Source organism: Trichosurus vulpecula, chromosome 1, assembly GCF_011100635.1.
Source record: "Trichosurus vulpecula isolate mTriVul1 chromosome 1, mTriVul1.pri, whole genome shotgun sequence".
NCBI classification, from domain to species: domain Eukaryota; kingdom Metazoa; phylum Chordata; class Mammalia; order Diprotodontia; family Phalangeridae; genus Trichosurus; species Trichosurus vulpecula.
In genome coordinates, this window is record NC_050573.1 from 511,310,998 (window position 1) to 511,328,944 (window position 17,947).

The window sequence follows — 17,947 nt, forward strand, 5'->3', positions numbered from 1 at the left end:
TCATTGATTATAATACCCAACGATCATAATCTCTTTTCCCAATGGGTATTACAGGCACTTGATTTCAGTTCCTGCTTTAAAGATTGCAACATCTTAAAAAAACAAAACAAAAGGGCAAACCATGTATACTATAAGGGCTATGTTTGACCACCCATGAACAAACAGAAAGCTTTATCAGATGGGCATGGAGAGCACGGTCTGTATGATTCTCTGGGAGGCCCCACACATATTCTATAAGGGGTATAGTGAGTCTATGACAAGAAAACACTCTGTGTGAGCACAAAGAACACATATGTGAAAGGATATATTTGAACATACTGAAAAATCACGTAAATGTCATAGCTCAACCTGGAAAATGTTCATTCTTCTCACCTTGGATAACACAAAGATTTTACTCAACTGAGTAAAGAATGCCCAGAACTCTCATAGTGCTTTGTGTGTACCTGTCTCAACAACTTACCACATTTTATGCACTTTTGTTTCTTTGTATACATGCATTTACATGTTTGTCTTCTTCTTGCTTACCTTAATTAGGATGGAAGTCATCTTGGTCTACTGAAACATATACACAAAACGCATAGTAGATGTACAAGTTAAGGGTTAGATCCTTTCATAGTAAGGTCCCAAATTTGACTTCTTTTGTATTCTCCAACAGAGCCTCATTAGAGTGCTGTGTATGCCCACAGCTGGCGTTTTGTAAGTGCTTATTGAATGACTATTGAGCATTTCTACTACAGTCATCACAGGGTACTAAAAGTGTTTGGTTAAATTATGTCTTGTTAATGAAATGACAGAAAAATGTGATTTTACTTAGTGGATATATAGTTATTAAGCACTTTCCATTAAAAACACAGACCCAGAGTCCACCAAAAACATGTCATTTTCTTCCCATGGGGCTTTTAAACCTTCTTTAACCTTTTAAACTCGCATTTCACATTGGACATATAGAATAACTTTGCACCACCATAATGGCATGCCTTTCTCAATAGCAGTAAGGTCATCAGTCATACACACTGGACACTGTGACTCAAAGGGAAGCCAGCATTTCATACAGACGTTTTGCTTCTGGAAACAATTTTTGTGTGTTTGTCTGTTTTATATAAATAATAGTTCTAAATGGAGCATATAGAGCTCCAAAGACAGAGCCACTTTCTGTCAACTGTGGGCCTTTCAAAAGAAGCAATCAGAATACACATGTGAACAGATTGTATCTGCAAGCTGGAATGAGCTCTCTCAGAGCTTCCAGTAGGGGACTAGTTCCTGCAGAGTGTAAAGACTAATGTGTACTCATATTCATTTCAGAGGAAATTTTAAAAAAACACCTGGGAATAAATGTTAAACAAGTATTCCTTCTACTTTTGCTGTCCTATAGCATTAAGCTGACATAGCATAATGTGAAACTTCAGGGTAATTTGCTATTACTGCGCTGGGGCAAATTCTGGTTCCATCAAATTCTCCCCCACCTTTTCTTTTTTTTTTTTTTGCGGGGGGAGGCGTGTTTCAAGAGAATAGAATAAAGAAGAAATGCCTCCATATGATGGCCCCATCTAGTTGTGAAAACCTTAATTTTCCTCATGACTCAGGATCTGTGTTTGTATCCCTCTCATGCATTTATCATATTCTCCACTCTGGGTTATGTTTATGTGTATGATGTGCCTTATCTTTGCTTGCCTGTTTGATGGTAAATAAAGACAATGTTCTGTTCCTTTTTGTATCCTCCTCTCCGAGGGGTGGGGGACCTGAAGCCTCGAGGCCACATGGGGCCCTCTAGGTTCTCAAGTGCGGCTTTTTGACTGACTCAAGCTTCATACAACTTTGTTCTGTGAAGTTTGGATTCAATCAAAGGGCTGCCCTTGAGGACGCAGAGGGCCCCATGTGGCCTCGAAGGCGCAGGTTCCTTACCCATGTCCTAACCCCTAGCACAGTGCTCATTTGGTGCTCAATAAATGTTTTGATTTGGGTTAAAACATATGCCCATTACTTTCTATGAGAACAAAACATAAGTACATATGTGACAGTGGGACAGCCTAGCTGGGAACTTGATAGATACTTTAGATGATTTAAGTAGAGATCTATGTGTTAGCATTAGCAACATATACTAACTAGTGTTCTGCTCTCTGCAAGCTTATAGAAAAGCAGGCTGTCACATAATTAATTTAACTAGCAAGAGAGCGTAATATACATTTTCCCACCAGGTGGTACTATGCTCAAACCACCAGTTAAATAGTTTCAGGGTATACCTGGCTGGGCCTCCTGAAAGATTTCGGTATTGCCACTATCAGTCAAAGTGGGCTCTGCCTACATTAGCCTTCCACTGCAGATACATCAGGTGTTGGCCCCAGATTTAAAAGCAATCTAAAGGTAGGGAAATGAAAAACTACTCCAAAAATTAAAAGTTATGACATACTATAGCTCCAGAGCCCTCATCTCTGATGTCTGAGACAGCTCCAACTCTTGGTCAACCAACTGAATTCATAAGACTCAGGCAACTGATTTTCTATGACCATGTGGCTTATTAATCCATAGTACATAGTTTTCTACCCCAAATCTCCTACTAACACATAATATGATAGGAATAGTTTATTGGGTGAGACTGATGGCTTCATCTGCACAGTTTTTGGACTGTGATATGAAAGGATGATAGGGCATGACTGAACCCCTCAAAACTATCATTATCCTCCTCATTATTGTCCTAAGTATTATTGCTACAGGAAACCATATGTAACGTAGTTGCTCTTCCCCACACCCTGGGCCAGGCTTGTTTCTGCCTTCTCTACCTGGCTACATTCTCAGGTACTGAGGGTTTTAAGGATGTTTCTTTTCTCTTGCCATTGACACAGCTCTGTTCCCCCATTATAGGGGCTCAATGACCCTCCAATTTCATTTAACTAAACGTCAGATTAGCTTTTACAAAAGGATATTTGCTTCAAAGATATAGCAAGAACAAGGGACATAATTCCCTTTTATACTGCCTAAGTCTCTGGGGGACGTGGGGATTATAATAGATCTTATATAGCATTGGTCCCACCAAGTCAAGTCCAAATTACTGCCAGCTTCTGCTGGACTGGAGACCCAATGGCCACTTCAAATGTTCAATCTGTGCTCCTTGATGCCTCAGTGCTGGACTGGCTATATAACACCTGGACGTACTCTTGAACTTCTGAATCTCTGTGGCTCACGCTCCCCATGGATCAGGTTGGAGATTCCATCCTAACCCTAGAATGGAAAAGAATGAACAAAAATGCCTAAGACCCGGGCCTGTTTCTCAGGAATCACATGGCCTTGAGGAGCTGAGAGGAGAAGGAGGCCCTAAGGCCTTTGTCTCTTACTGCATATTTTCCCTGGTCTGAGTGAGGGAGTCACCACATTTCCTCAGATGTGAATGCTACAAAAGCCCTCTGCTGGTCCAACCATTTTGGCTATGAAAAAGGCTTTGAAAAAGGCTCTTCCCAACTACATAGTAGACCTAAGTAGGATGTTCCTGAAAACTCCAGTTCTCCATTTCCCCCCCAAAGCAGCTCCCTATTGCCTTCTATGTTGATGATACCATCTTAGTAAAGTGATGGTATCTCCAAGTGTACCAGAATACCACCCCTCTGCCCTCTGATGTATTATATTTATATACCTCAAAAGATTAGAGATATATTCCATAGACAGAGGCAGCATGATATAATCGATAGAGGGCCTAATTCTGATATGAACTATGTGACCATGGACAATAAGTGCTTCATTTAGCTTCCAATTTTGTTGTTGCTATTCAGGTGTTTTAGTAGTGTCTGATTCTTTGCAATTTTCTTGGCAAAGATACTGGAGTAGTTTGCCACTTTCTTCTCCAGCTCATTTTCCATATGAGGAAACTGAGGCAAACAGGGTTAAGTGATTTGCCCAGGGCCATATAGCTAGTAAGTGTCTGAGGCAGGATTTGAACTCAGGTCTTCCTGACTTCAGGCCCAGAGGGGCTCTATCTACTGCACCATCTAGCTGCCCAGTTTCCTGTTACACTCAGGCAATTCTTTAAGATGATAAGTTATAGACAAGATGCTTAACTGCATTGTAGGAGAAAATTTCCATACTGGAAGTTCCCTCCACAAAGACTTAGTTTCACTTAGTAACCTGTTGGAGATCATTTATCTAAACTTTTAGGAAGTCTTTTAGCTCTATTCCATTATTCTGTAATACTATGATTCTTGAACCAGTTCATATTTTGAGATTGTACATCAATCTGGGAAGGAATTGGCAAGTTATACTTCCTTTTTATTGATCATAAATTTAAACGTTTCACCACTTTTAATTTTTAGAGGATGCCCCTTAGTTCTAGGGTTCTTTATCTGACATCATAGTAGAGTTTAACAATCCCTCTTAGCCTTTGTATTTCCAGAGTGGAGTCCCAAACCTTTTAGTATATCTTTAGATACTAAAAAATCATGTTAGTCACTTTAATTGTCATTCTTTGACAAAAAGTGGGAAGGTGAAAAGTGGAATGTGATAGAGAGCTGGCCTTGGAGCCGTGAAATGGTGGGTTCAGGTTCAATCTCAGACACATACTGGCTATGTGAACCTGGGCAAATCACTTAAGTTCTCAATATTCTAGGCGTGTCCCTGAGACTATATTTACGTAGAAGGTATTGACCAGTATTTGAGAAAGAGACTTTGCTCATCTAATAGCAGTAGAGTTGCAGCTTAGTGGCAGCTCAGTGATACAGTAGACAGAGTATAAGACTGGGAGCCAGGAAGACCTGAATCAATTTCTGACTCACCTATGAGTTATGTGACTCTGAGTTCCCTTAAGTCTCTTCACCTCTGTTAGCTTGTTTCCTCTTCTGTAAAATGGAGAGCGATAATAGCAGCTAACTCACAGTGCTGTTGTGAGGATCACATGATATAACTAACCTATCTAAAGTGCTTTGCAAACCTTAAGTGATAGACTAATGCTATCCTCCTCCTCCTCCTCCTCATCAGTCTAGTTCCTATCCTATCTCTGATCCAACTTCAGCAGTGTTGTAACTTCTTGAGGTGGTCTTGTAATGCTTTCTGTTTATTTTGAATAGTTTTCCTGATAAAGTAATATGAGGGTCATTTGCAGATCTTTTTGAACTGGGGCAGTTATGTGGACTGAACTGTCTTCTTCAGCACCCTAAGATTCCGTGGGATACATCACAAATGCAGTATGGCTATAGGTCTTTTTGCAGTTGCTGGTATGTGTGTGTGTATTTAAATGGTTTGTATGAAGATTATAATTATTAATTATAGTTCCTGAATCCAATTCCTTTTCCTTAATCTGTCTCCAAGTTACGCTTTCATCTTTATCTCATTGTCATGTAATCAAGGACCTTTCCCCAAAGTGAACAATGAAAGTGCTGATTCCCATAGGCAGGAAATTCCTTACATTTGTTTTAAGGTAACTGAGATAAGGGACAAGGTAAAAAGAATTGAGAGGAATTTTAGGGCAACCTTCCCATCTCCTATGCTATTACCCTAACGCAAGGCTCTGTGTAGATAAGTTCTAGGGAATTTGTTGAGGCATATTCAGGTTAATAAGTTGCCCAGGGTCACACATGATATTTGAGCACTTGTTGAGGACTCTGAGCCCTATATTTTGTCAACTATATTATCTCTGCAACTATGCTAATATTGATTTTGTTATTATTTTATATTTGACCCCCTTTTAACATAGATTGATGGTTACGAACTAATACAATGTTTTAAATTTATCCAATTACATAGACATACATACATTCCTATTTTTGTATGAATACTTAAATCTGAATACCTTAACAGGGCTTCTCAAAGTATTTGTTGTCGTTGCTGCTGTGGTGGTTGTTTAACACCAAAGATCCGTGAATTTAAAAGATTTGAAAATTCTTCCTGTAGCTCCCTCTCTCCTACCATTGGTGCCAGACACACATCACTGTCTTTGTTTCTCCATCCATTCCTTGGTTCCTTACTCTCAAACTAAAAATGACATAATGTCTCAGTCATGGTGATGACTCCTTTTTCCTCAGTAGGTTGCAGTATCATTGGGTTGTGTTTTTAGGTGTATAAATAGGTAATTTTCTACTGGATTTCCTCGTCCATAGGACTAGACCCAAAGTTTATATCTTCATGTTTGAGCTGTGAAACTATAGTTCAACTTATGGTCAAAATCTCCTTTCTCTTTTGGAAACCAGCTCCAGGATCTCAGATAGTGAATTCTTTCCTTGGGCCAAAATAACTGTCTATAGGCTAAGCAGAAGTGTTTGAGAGAAAAAAAGATCTCTTCACATAGTCTTATCAAGATATGTCATGTTGCAAATAGGAAGAGGGTCAGACAACTTTTTTGCTTTATGAAATTATTAGATGTCTGTTTACCTGGGACCTAAAACACTGTTTTTTCCATGCCAACACCTCATTTTGATTTTGCAGATGTAGAAACTTAGGCTTAGGGATATTTTAACTATTATGTCAACAGTGTATGACCAGATTGAGAATGGAACTCAGTCTTTGCATTTTCACATGGACCTAAATAGATGGACCTCAGCTAACGGGAAATAGTCTCTTCCTAGTCTGAGTGGTCTCATAATACTGTAGGCTTTAGAGTTGGCAGAAACTTTATCATTTAGTCTCTTCCCCTCATTTTGAAGATGAGGAAACTGAGGCTTTGAAGGGGATGTGTAAGTGGGTTAGTTTGAGTGAGGAATTAAGGATGATACTGAGGCTGTGGACCAGGGTGACTGAAAAAAGGGTGGTACTCTCACAGTGTAAAAAAAAAAAAGTTTGGGAGGAAATACAATGAGTTTGGTTTTAGACATGTTCAACTTGAGATGCTTTGGGTATATTCAGTTCAAGATGTCCAGGAAGTCGTTGGAGATACATGACTGTAATTCAGAAGAGAGATTAGAGCTGGATACTTAAATCTGGGAATCACCCCCACAGAGATGATAAGTGGAACAAGGCAAGATGATGAGGTCACCAAGTGAGATAATACAGTGTGAAAAGAAAAGGGGGCCCAGGACAGAGCCTAGAGGGCACCCGGAGTTAGAAGACACGACATGTATGAAGCATCAGCAAAGGAGATTGAGAAGGATTAGTCACACAAACAGAAGGAGAACTAGGAGAAAGCACTGGCACAGAGAGGAGAGCATATCCAGAAGGAGAAAGTGACTGACAGTGTCAGATGCTTCAGAGAGGTCAAGGAGGATCAAGATTGAGAAAAGACCATTAGATTTTGCAATTAAGAAATCATTAGTAACTTTAGATAGGGCATTTTTATTGAATGATGAGGTTGGAAGACAGATTGCAGAGGGTTTGGAGGAGAATGAGAGAAATGGAAGGCCCAAGTGTAGATGGCTTTCTCAAGGAATTTAGCTAGGGAGGAGAGAAAAGATAGAAGCTGATAGCTAGCAGGGATGGTGGGATCAAGTGAAAGTTGTTTTTTTTAAAGGATGTGAGAGACATGGGCATGTTTATAGTCAGCTGAAAAGGTGCCAGTAGATAGGGAGAGATTGAAGATGAGAGAGTGGGGGTCGATAGTGGGGTCATTTTGCTGGTTGAGCTTCCTTTTATTTTAAAAATAATTTATTATACACCTAATATTAAGCAGCAATAAAACCAATTTAACACATATTTAAAATCAATTATCCTTAAAAAACTAATTCCTCCAGACAATTTGAACATATGTTTGTTAGTGATCATGCCTGTGTCCCTTTCCTTCTGTATTTAATTCATCTTTGTGTATATCTTTTGCCTTTTATGATAATAGCTTCCATCTCCAGAGTGCCTTAAAGTTTGCAAAGCAGTTTCCTCACGATAAACCTGTGGGGTAGGTAGTATAAATGTTGCTATCTCCATTTTAAATCCGGGAAAACTGAAGCCCAGAGAAGTTAAGTGATTTGCCCCAGGTTACATTACTGGTACGTAGAAGAGTCAGAACTTGTACTTGAGTCTCATGACTTTACAATCAGCAATCTTTGAATTATTCCACGTTGACTTTTTTATAATTGCTATCTATACATATTTTTCTTTTGAGTTTATTCTCTATTTTTCCATTACTTCATACATCTCTCTCCAAATTCCTTTGCATTCCTTATAGTGATTTTGGGGACTTCATAGTATTCCATTTCATTGACATGATATAGTTTATTTGGCCATTAACTAGGTATTGGATACATAGGTGGCTTCTAGTTCTTTAAAATGAAAAATAACCTTGTTACAGATTAATTCTTTTAGGGTACATTCCTAATGATTATCAAAGGGTTTTATTATTTTTGTGACTCTTCTTGCATTCTGCTAGACAACTCTACAAAAAGATTTTACCCATTAATAATTCCATCCTATATATTTATACACACACGCATATCCATATATCTATATATATCTATATATATATATCTATCTATATATATCTGTGCTTTCACAACTTTGCCAGCATCTGATTTTGCCCCTTTTAGTTATCACTCAATAAGCCACTCAATAGGTGTCTCAAAAATCAGTTGCTCAAGGGGGAAGTCCAGGACAATGGCTAAAAATCCCATTCCATATAATACTCAGCTTTTATTCATAATACAGAAAGTCATCTCATGGGAATTTGACTTGAAGGCTCCAGATATTTAGGAGAGAATCATGGAAGGTGAGAAAGCTAAGTTGCCTCAATCCAGTAGAAAGAATTTATACTACTTAGCATTTCCTTCAGTCAGTCTCCCTCTCTTTTCCCTGCATCCTCCCCATCTACCATACCTTCTCGTCTGCCACTCTTGCACTTTTCTTCCTACTGTCTCAAAATTTGCTTCATGCTATGTCTTTTGGTGGTTTCATTTTCCTGCTCTTGAACACTTTGGTATTTTTCATTCTTTTGATGTCAAGGTTAACTGGAAACTACTTGATTAGTTTTTACTAATATTATAGCTCCTTTTCTAAATGAGCAAAAAAAAGGTCAAGAATATTAGATTATTTTCTTTCAAAAGGAAGAATTCCTTTGATTCCTTTCCCTTCATGCCTATTGCCACCATCCTAGTTCAGGCTTTTGTCACGTCATAAATGGATTACTGAAAGTCTCCTTGATTCAAATCTCCTCCCACCTTGAGCCCACACTATATACACCATTGTCAGATTAATTTTTCTTAGACCTTACTTTCACTGTTACTCCTATTGTCAGAAATCCTCACTGATTCAACTTCCAATGGTATTAAATTTAAGTTTCTCTTCCTATCTTTCAAAGACTTCCATAATCTGGCCCCATGGCAGAAAGCCAAACTTATTTCCTAATAGTCACACCAGTCTCCTCACCATCCCATATACACACCATGGTCATTCTAGTCAACTCCTTTAGTATTACCTCCTTTACCTAGAAAGTCCTCTTCTTTCCCACATTCTAAGTCCAATCACCCTTAAAGGCATAGCTTAAGTTTTCCCTTCTTTGCTCAGTGATCTCCCTCTCACTTGACCATCTGCAATGTTTATAGCCTGTACTACACAATTTGTTATTTAACTAAGTATAACCTTTTATGTTTCCCTATTTTTCATGTGTCTTGTCTCTTCAGTTAGATTGTGAAGTTGTTGAACTTTTTTATGGATCCTTATAGAATTTATTATGGGGCTGAACGCATAGTGGGTATTCCATAAGCATTGGCTGATTGAACTGTTACTTAATGATAGTGTTTTTTCTTGAACCATGCTACAATTGTCTGTAAAACTGATCTGTTTTTCCCACTCTTTCTTTCTTGCTGTTGTTCTGCCAGTGAATGTCCCTTCAACTGTAATGGAGGCCATGTGCAGACAAGATACACTGCAGTCCTTTAATAAAAGCAGCAAGCTCTCTCCTGCCACACCACAGCGCTCTGTAGTTTTCCCACAGACTCCATGTAGCCGGAATTTCTCTCTCCTGGATAAGGCTGGGCCCATCGAATCAGGATTTAACCAAATCAATGTAAAAAACCAGCGAGTTCTTGCAAGCCCAACTTCAACCAGCCAACTCAACTCTGAGTTTAGTGACTGGCACCTTTGGAAATGTGGGCAATGCTTTAAGACATTCACTCAGCGGATCCTTTTACAGATGCACGTATGCACCCAGAACCCCGACAGGTAAAATTTGGGCATGTGCCTACCATTTGTTAGTGTAAATTTAGCTATGTTCACTCCCCTTCCTCAAACCAAACCACCTGTGAGCAGAGCTTCCACAGCATCCCATGACTGAAGCACCCTTAAGTCAGATAGTAACGGTTACTGCTTGACTTTGTGGTTGATAAAAACAATTTGGGTTCACAGATTAGGGGGAAGTGGCTAGGAATTCAGCTTATTTTTCAAATGGTTCTGTACAACCAGTTTTAAGAGAGAGAGAAAAAAAGGAAAATTTATGGATATCATAGATGGAAAAATGAGGTCAAGATAGTTAAAATCTTCTCTGTCTTATAGAGATAATATAACTCTCTGCTGTGCTGCTGTCACAGTCATTTCAGAGTTCACCTATAGTGTGCAATGTGTATGAGCTTAATTAAGTACTGAGAGGTAATGAATTGGAATTTTTTGCTTAGTACTATTTTTCTTCAGAGCATGCAAACCCATAAATCGTGCAAAGCTGTCAAAAGGAAATACCTCCTCTCCCAGTGATGTGGAGGAAAACAGATGCCACTTATTCAATAAACTAATATCCACACAGAAGAAAAATGTTGACTAGATACCTCAGAGTCAAAGTTGGCTTGAAAGTTTGTCAATAAGGAATTTTATGGCCATGAACTGAGGATGAAATTTAGCTGAACAAGTGAATTAAAATTTCAGGTACTCTGACCAGTGGCACAGTAGATATAATGGAAGCATTATTTATGAATCAAAACTGGTTTATTCGACAATCTTGATAGCTGGCATCACAAAAGACAAAAATCAAATTAATTCAATAGGAAAGGATTTCTGTGTTTTATCTCTCCTTTATTTGTGATGAAGATTTGACTAAAAATACTAAGTATCTGGAAAAATCACTGTGGATGTAACCACGATACAGAAGTGGAAAACTATTTCCCTGTGGCAAGCATCAGAGGCTAAGGAGGCAAGAGCTTTGGATTTTTTTTCTAATTTTGACACAAATTTACAAAAAAAATAAATAAGGCAAAGCAATTTAATTTTGTTATGATATAATAATCAGCCTAATTTCTCCTTGCTGGTCTACGAGTCTCAAGAAGATGCTTCTCATAGTCAGAGAGTGAGAATAAGCTTTCTTCTGAGAGGTGAAATTAATTCTTCCAGCCCTCTGGGTTTATGCCCTGTTGGCTTATGAGCTGTAAGTATGAAAATAGAGTTACCTATTGCCCTCTCACTGTATCTCCACTGATAAACATTTTTAAAATAGCCATTAATTTTAGCACATACATGTTTTCATTGGTGCCATTTTGACTGTCAAATGTTTAGCAACAAACATTGCTGAAAGAAATAACTGTTGCAATTGTGGTCAAAACACACATTTTTTTCTTTGGGAATGTTAAAATAGAAGTGACTTCAAAAACCTTCCTCCATCTGTCACTTTTACTAGAGGGAGTACCCCCTGGTGGAAACTTTTCCAAGCCCCTGCACACCTTCCTACCACATATTTTGGCTGCTGAAATGGTATGAACATCTTGAAAGTGTTTTCTTTGAATCCAATAAGGATGTAGTAAGATTCACTAAGCAAAAGTTTTTAAAAGCACTTGCATCTGCTTCCAGTGAAATGACTGCAGGTGTAGCTGCAGCCTCCTGGTATGATTTTGTATTTGGGAAGCTTTCCCAGCTGAAAGATACTTTCAAGCAAGATTTCCATTACGAACTTAATTAAGAGATCAAGTGACTTCAGATGGAATAGGCTAAGGGTCACTGTAGACACCCATTCCTAACTGCTTAACTAAAAATAAGGTGTGTTAAATGAAATTATAGCTGGAAGAATCTGGTTTCTGAAACTTAGAATCATTTTAACGTGGAACATAACACATTTTTATGCTTTCTGTATTATAAAGAGTTGAAAAATGACCTTAATAAATCAAAAGACATTGAAATAGACTTTTGCCAGACTCCAGTTATATAATTTACTTTAGTGAAGTAAGATTTGCATTAAGGTTTATATTCCTATGATATGTGTGCTATAAAATAATAGCTGTGTAATTAGTAATAGTTAACTAAAATCTTTCAGAGAAACTCTGACCAACTAAAAAAAATACACATTTTCAAAGTACCACACCATGGGAAGCAAGTATTAGACCAATTTCCATTCAGTCAAATGTAATTTACACTTATAGGCCAGAGTCCAGGTTTAATTGAGATCCTAGGACTTTACTAGCCCCACGATTTGTTTCATTCTTGCAGAGAGTGACCAGGCATTCAAAGCTAAGCAAAAGGAGGAATTTATACAGTCCAGGCAAGTACCCTGACTTGGACTGAATGACCAAAGTAATCACCCATCTTACCCAGGTTCAACACTTTTCTTTTCACTGGATTGTGGGGACCTGGTAATAATTATTCAATATCATCTATGTCAGGGGTTCTTAACTTGGAATGTGTAGACTGTCTGGGGAATAGATTTCAGGGGGCCCATGAACTTGGATAGAAAAAAAATTACATCTTTATTTTCACTAACGACTAACTGAAATTTAGCATTTCCTTCAAATGAAAATTTTCAAAAAATATTCTGAGAAGAGGTCCACAGGTTTCACTGGGGACCAAAGGGGACCATGATAAAAAAGATTAAGAAGCTTTGATCTTTGTAATAACTTAAAATGTTTGATGCCTTAAAAAATAATCCCTGTCATATAGGTATACTACTAATGATGGAAAGACTTCCAAATCATATTGTCAGATCAACTTTAAATTATTGGGGGCCAGGTGGAAATTAAGGGTTTTTTTTTTAAAAAAATAACAGCTAAAATTTGCATGATGTCAGAAAGTGAAGAATTAAGAAGCCTCTTGATGAGGATGAAAGAACAGAGTGTAAAAGCTGCTTGAAGCTTAACATCCAAAAACTAAGATCTTGGCAACTGGTCCCTTCACTTCTTGGCAAACAGAGGGAGAAGAAATGGAAGCAGTGTCAGAATTCACATTCTTGGGCTCAAAGATCACTGCAGATGGCGACTGCAGCCACGAAATTAAAAGATGTTTGCTCCTTGGAAGGAAAGCTATGGCAAATCTGGACAGAATATCAAAAAGCGGGGACCTCACCTTGCCAACAAAGGTCTGTATAGTCTAAGCTTTGGTTTTTCCAGTAGCAATGTATGGATGGCTGTGAGAGCTGGACTATAAGGAAAGCTGAGTGCCACAGAAGCGATGCTTTCAAATTGTGGTGCTGAAGAAGACTTTTGAGAGTCTCTTGGAGTGCAAGGAGATCAAATCAGTCAATACTTAAAGAAATAAACTCACACTGTTCACTGGAAGGTCAAATACTGAAGCTGAAGCTTAATACTGAATTTAATACTTTAATTTATTACTTAATACTGAATCCTTGGCCATATAGTGAGAAGACAGGACTCACTGGAAAAGACCTTGATGTTGGGGAAGACTGAAGGCAAAAGAAAAAGGGGATGGCAGGGGATGAGATGGATAAATAGTGTCATGGAAACAATAAACATGAACTTGGACAGACTTTGAGAGATAGTGGATGACAGAAGGGCCTGGCTTGCTACGGTCCATGGGGTAAAGAAGAGGCAGACTTGACAGAACGACTGAGCAGCAACAAAAATAAAACTATTTGCGTAGATCTTTGAGGTTAACAAAGTGCTTTATACACATTGTCTCATTTGATGGGCATTCTCTGTACAGATGCTTCACAGAGTCACGGAAAGTTCATCCAATTCCCTTATTTTATAGGAGAGGAAACTGAGTCCCAAAGAGGTGAAATGATTCCATTGTGGGGCAGAGCTAAGGCTTGAATTCAGGTCTTCTGACTCTTTAAGTACTACCTTCCTATGGTTCTTAAGGGAAATTGTTACTAATTTCTCGTGGAGCATATGTATGGAGCTTCTTGGAAGACATCCACAAGGGAGTTCAACTTGGTCAAAGCTGGTGTTTGATTTGCATCATTTGCATCAATCATCTTTTGCCAGTCAGTTAACAATTGGGAGCCTTTTACTTTGCTTATCAGTTTAAAAACTTGCATATGCAGAGCCGTGATATGATATACATATGGTCTAGGGCTGTCCAAAATGCAGCCCCCAGTGCGATTTATGCAGCCAGCCTACAAGCACAGAAATTTACGTAAATGCTTTAGTAAACCAAGCCAAGCTACTGCAGAGCTCTCACTAAAATGGCAAATCAAAATATATTGTCTATTGTTTCAATAAAAACCTAAGGTTGGACAGCCCTGGTATAGTCTAAAAGCATCCTCTGAGAATGGCAGCTTACTGAGGGGCCATAGAAGCATAAGCCCAAGGGGGCAGCTTTGTGATCATCCTACCTGAAGGGGAGAAGAAGGGTCACATCTCACCCTCCTATCATAGCTCATAGTGGGGCTTGTCTCTAATAGCCCCACTTTCCTTAATGTTTCTGCCTCAACTCCCCTCCCCTTGCTAAGTAAATTCTCAGCAGCTGGTGGCACAGTGGCTAGAGTTTTGAACCTAGAGTCAGAAATAACTGAGTTCAAATCCAGCCTCAGATGCTTAGTAATTCAATTAACCTCTCTGTCTCAGTTTCTTCAACTGTAAAATAGGGATAAGAATAGCACCTGCCTCTCAGGGTTGTTGTGAAGATGAGATAATATTTGTTAAAAAGGACTTAGCACAGTGCCTGGCATGGAGTAGGCATTATATAAATGTTTCTTCCCTTCTCCTTCCATTTCTTTCAACATTCCCTCTTTTATCACTTCTAAACTAGCCATCTCTTCATAGCAGCTATATAGGGCACCCATGAATCAGCTGCCCTGGTTCCACTGGGAAAATTCCTTGGCCTAGCCTACCGATCCCCTGCCCTCCTGAGTACAGTGGGCAACCTTCAGGTGGCAGGCTCTTTACTCTGGGTAGTGATAGTGAGTTACAGCCCTGATGCAAACCTTACTTATCATTTTGGGTCACCCAGACTGGACAGGTGTGGGGCATTATCTTTCCTCCTAAACTAGGGGTGGGGAACCTGCAGCCTCAAGGCCACAGGTGACCCACTAGGTCATCAAGTGCAGGACTTTGACTGAATCCAAACTTCACAGAACAAATCCCCTTAATAAAAAGATTTGTTCTGTAAAACTTGGACTCAGTCAAAAGGCCTTACCTGAGGACCTAGAAGGCCACCTGTGGCCTGGAGGCTACAGGTTCCCCACCCCTGTACCCAAGCCTTTCCTTCTTCCAAACTTCTCTATTACTGTTAGGACCACCACCAGCCTTCTGGTGATATAGGTTTGCATTCTTATTGTCATCTTCAACTACTAACTTTCCTAGAGGTAACCAGGTAGCACAGTGGGTAGAGAGGAAGGGCGTGGAATCAGAAATACCTGAGTTCAAATCCAGCCTCAGAAACTTACTAGCTGTGTGACTCTGGACAAAACATTTAACCTCTATCTGCCTCAGTTTTCCCAACTAAAAAAAGGTGGGTATTAATAGCTCCTACTTCCCAGAGTTCTTGAAAAGATCAAGAGAGAGAAAATTTGTAAAACACTAAGAACAGTATCTGACATGTAGTCAGTGTTTAACAAATGCTTATTGCTTCTTTCCTTCTCCGCTCCACATATCTACCTAAGTCTTGCTACTTCTATGTCCACAATATCCCCCCATCTGTTCCCTTCTCTCAAAACTCACACAGCCACCACCCCAGTTTAGGTCTGTATCCCCCTCACTTGAACTATTGCAACCCCTTCTTAATTGGATCCCTTGTCTCAAATTTCAATGACAGAGTTACTCAAGATGGCTCCAGGTTCATGTTCATGTTATTTCTTCCCTGAAACTAAGACAATTTTCAAGTCTTTCTTCCTTTTTCTAATCTGTTGTTTATCTTTTTTCTTTTCAAACAATATCAGACAGGGGAGGAAGCTGGAATTGAAGTCCATCTATATTTGAATTAGAGATTTTTCCTAAGCTTTGGCTCTTTCCCATGAATTCATTGCCCAGCTGAAGTTATCTTGACTCAGTTTTGTTTGAACCAAGAATAAGAAATCCTTTTTCTCTTCTGTTTTTGTGCTGTAGAAATCTCTCAAACCCCATTTGGGAATCTCTAGAAAGGAGCAACCAAAAGCCGCCAATCACAGTGAATCATTTTTAGACAACTGCCTTTTCTCTTTTGTTCCTCCTCCCTTTCAGAAAAGTACTTAAAATCACTAATGTTCTTTTAAATTTGGCTTCCTTCCACCTCCCCCCTGCCCCTATGCCTGTTGGCTGGTTGTGTGTGGTAATTCAGTTTGGTATGCAGCCACAAAGGGGGAGATTCCTCTAGAATATCTTCGGATGTTTACATTTGTGCTGTCTAGTCTTTGTTTCATATCATGTAAACCAGTAAATAAAATATGCAGAGGGAAGAAAAAAAATCCCCTGGAGGGAGAATCTGGAAATTTATCCATCACCATAATTTTCTTTTTTGGTGGGGGTATCAGGGAGGGAGATGGAAGGGATGGGATATAGCCATCTTTACACGTTTTACTGGGTTTTTTTTTTTCTGGGTGTCTTTTTTTTTTTTAGAGAGAGAGAGAGCAAAGATATCTTTTTCCTAGACTGCACTTTTCTTCAAGCCCTTTGGCTCACCCCTTCTGTAGTTTTCCTGAAATATTTTTCTCCTTAGATAGGGCTATGTTCTTTCCTCACTGCACACAGCCAGCAGTGACCCAAGGGTGGAGCTCCCTTTGAAGTCACTGGGAGATCTGCACTGGAACTAGCCTTCATGGAGCAAGGAGCGAATATAGCCCCGACTGAACATCTTTTATCCTGGAGGCTTTCATGCCATGAAATCCATATCAAAGGAGGATTAAAAATTTCAAACCAAACCAAACTGAATGTTGTTAAATGTTCCATCCTTTTCGTATGTGTATACCAAACCAATTACAGACTTAGAGCAAATGAGTTGCACATTTTTCCAGAATAGTCTTTTTCAGAGAACAGCCAGTTTCAGATAATGCCAGAGGAGGGAGAAAATTGTGTTGTTATCCTTATTCTGTTCTAAACCTGTACCTGGACCTATGCAGAGTTATAGGCTAACTTGGACTCTGTTTATTCCTTAGTAATTTCTTTACATAAAAAGGAGAGGAACCATCTAAATTCTAAGGAAGACAAAGAATATGTAGTCACAAGCTGAAAAAGTGTTCTTTCTGAACTTTTGTGCATTTGACAGCATCTGTGAAAAAGAAGAAAAGGTTGTACAGAAAATAGAAATTAAGGTTGTTATGGGAATTTTTTATTTCCTTTTATTCCTCCTGCATCTTTTGGTTTGTATTAACCTCATCTGACCAAAACCTGTCCCGTGGGTTGTAAAAATTTACTTAGAACCTTTAACATTCCTCGGATAAGAAGCCAGAGGAAGAATCTCAACTGTCCCTGACTCCTTGACGACATGTAAATCTTCCTTCTCAATGAGCCTGTTTGTAGCCTCTAAATATAGTGGTAATCAGTAACCTGACTTAGTTTACCTTTAGAGTTTGTTTGATGAGGTTTGTTTCTTTAGGGGATATATGAGATTATGACTCTGTTTGTTTGTTGAACTTTTATGACATTGAAGAAAATATGGGATTTTGGACCTATGTTTTCTTTAACTTTTATGGCCTAAGAGGAATATACAATATTGTAATATATAAATGAATTATTTCTCTGTCATGCTGACATAATTTTTCCTGTAAGAATCTTTGTCAGAATCTTCATAATTGATTGGTTTTTTTTTTCTGAAGCCTGAACCTGTGCTTAGGCCATAATAATAAAACCTAGGTTTTTACCTTGGCAATTTCTGTGTTGTGGTAACTATATATTTGGCAGCAGCTACCTACCACATAAACTCAGAGAGGAGATATTTCTCCCATAACAAAGTGAACAATAAAAGGTGAGAAAGATATTTAATATGAAAT

General features: G+C 38.8%; 1 protein-coding gene across 1 annotated transcript in view; it reads left to right on the forward strand.

Moving 5' to 3' along the window:
- PRDM6 (PR/SET domain 6) overlaps window positions 1-17,947 on the forward strand; it is a 162,507-nt gene that overhangs the window by 129,110 nt on the left and 15,450 nt on the right. The window contains exon 5 of the mRNA XM_036734375.1: window positions 9,714-10,056. Coding sequence (XP_036590270.1) covers window positions 9,714-10,056 — 343 coding nt within the window. The remainder of the gene's footprint in view (window positions 1-9,713; window positions 10,057-17,947) is intronic.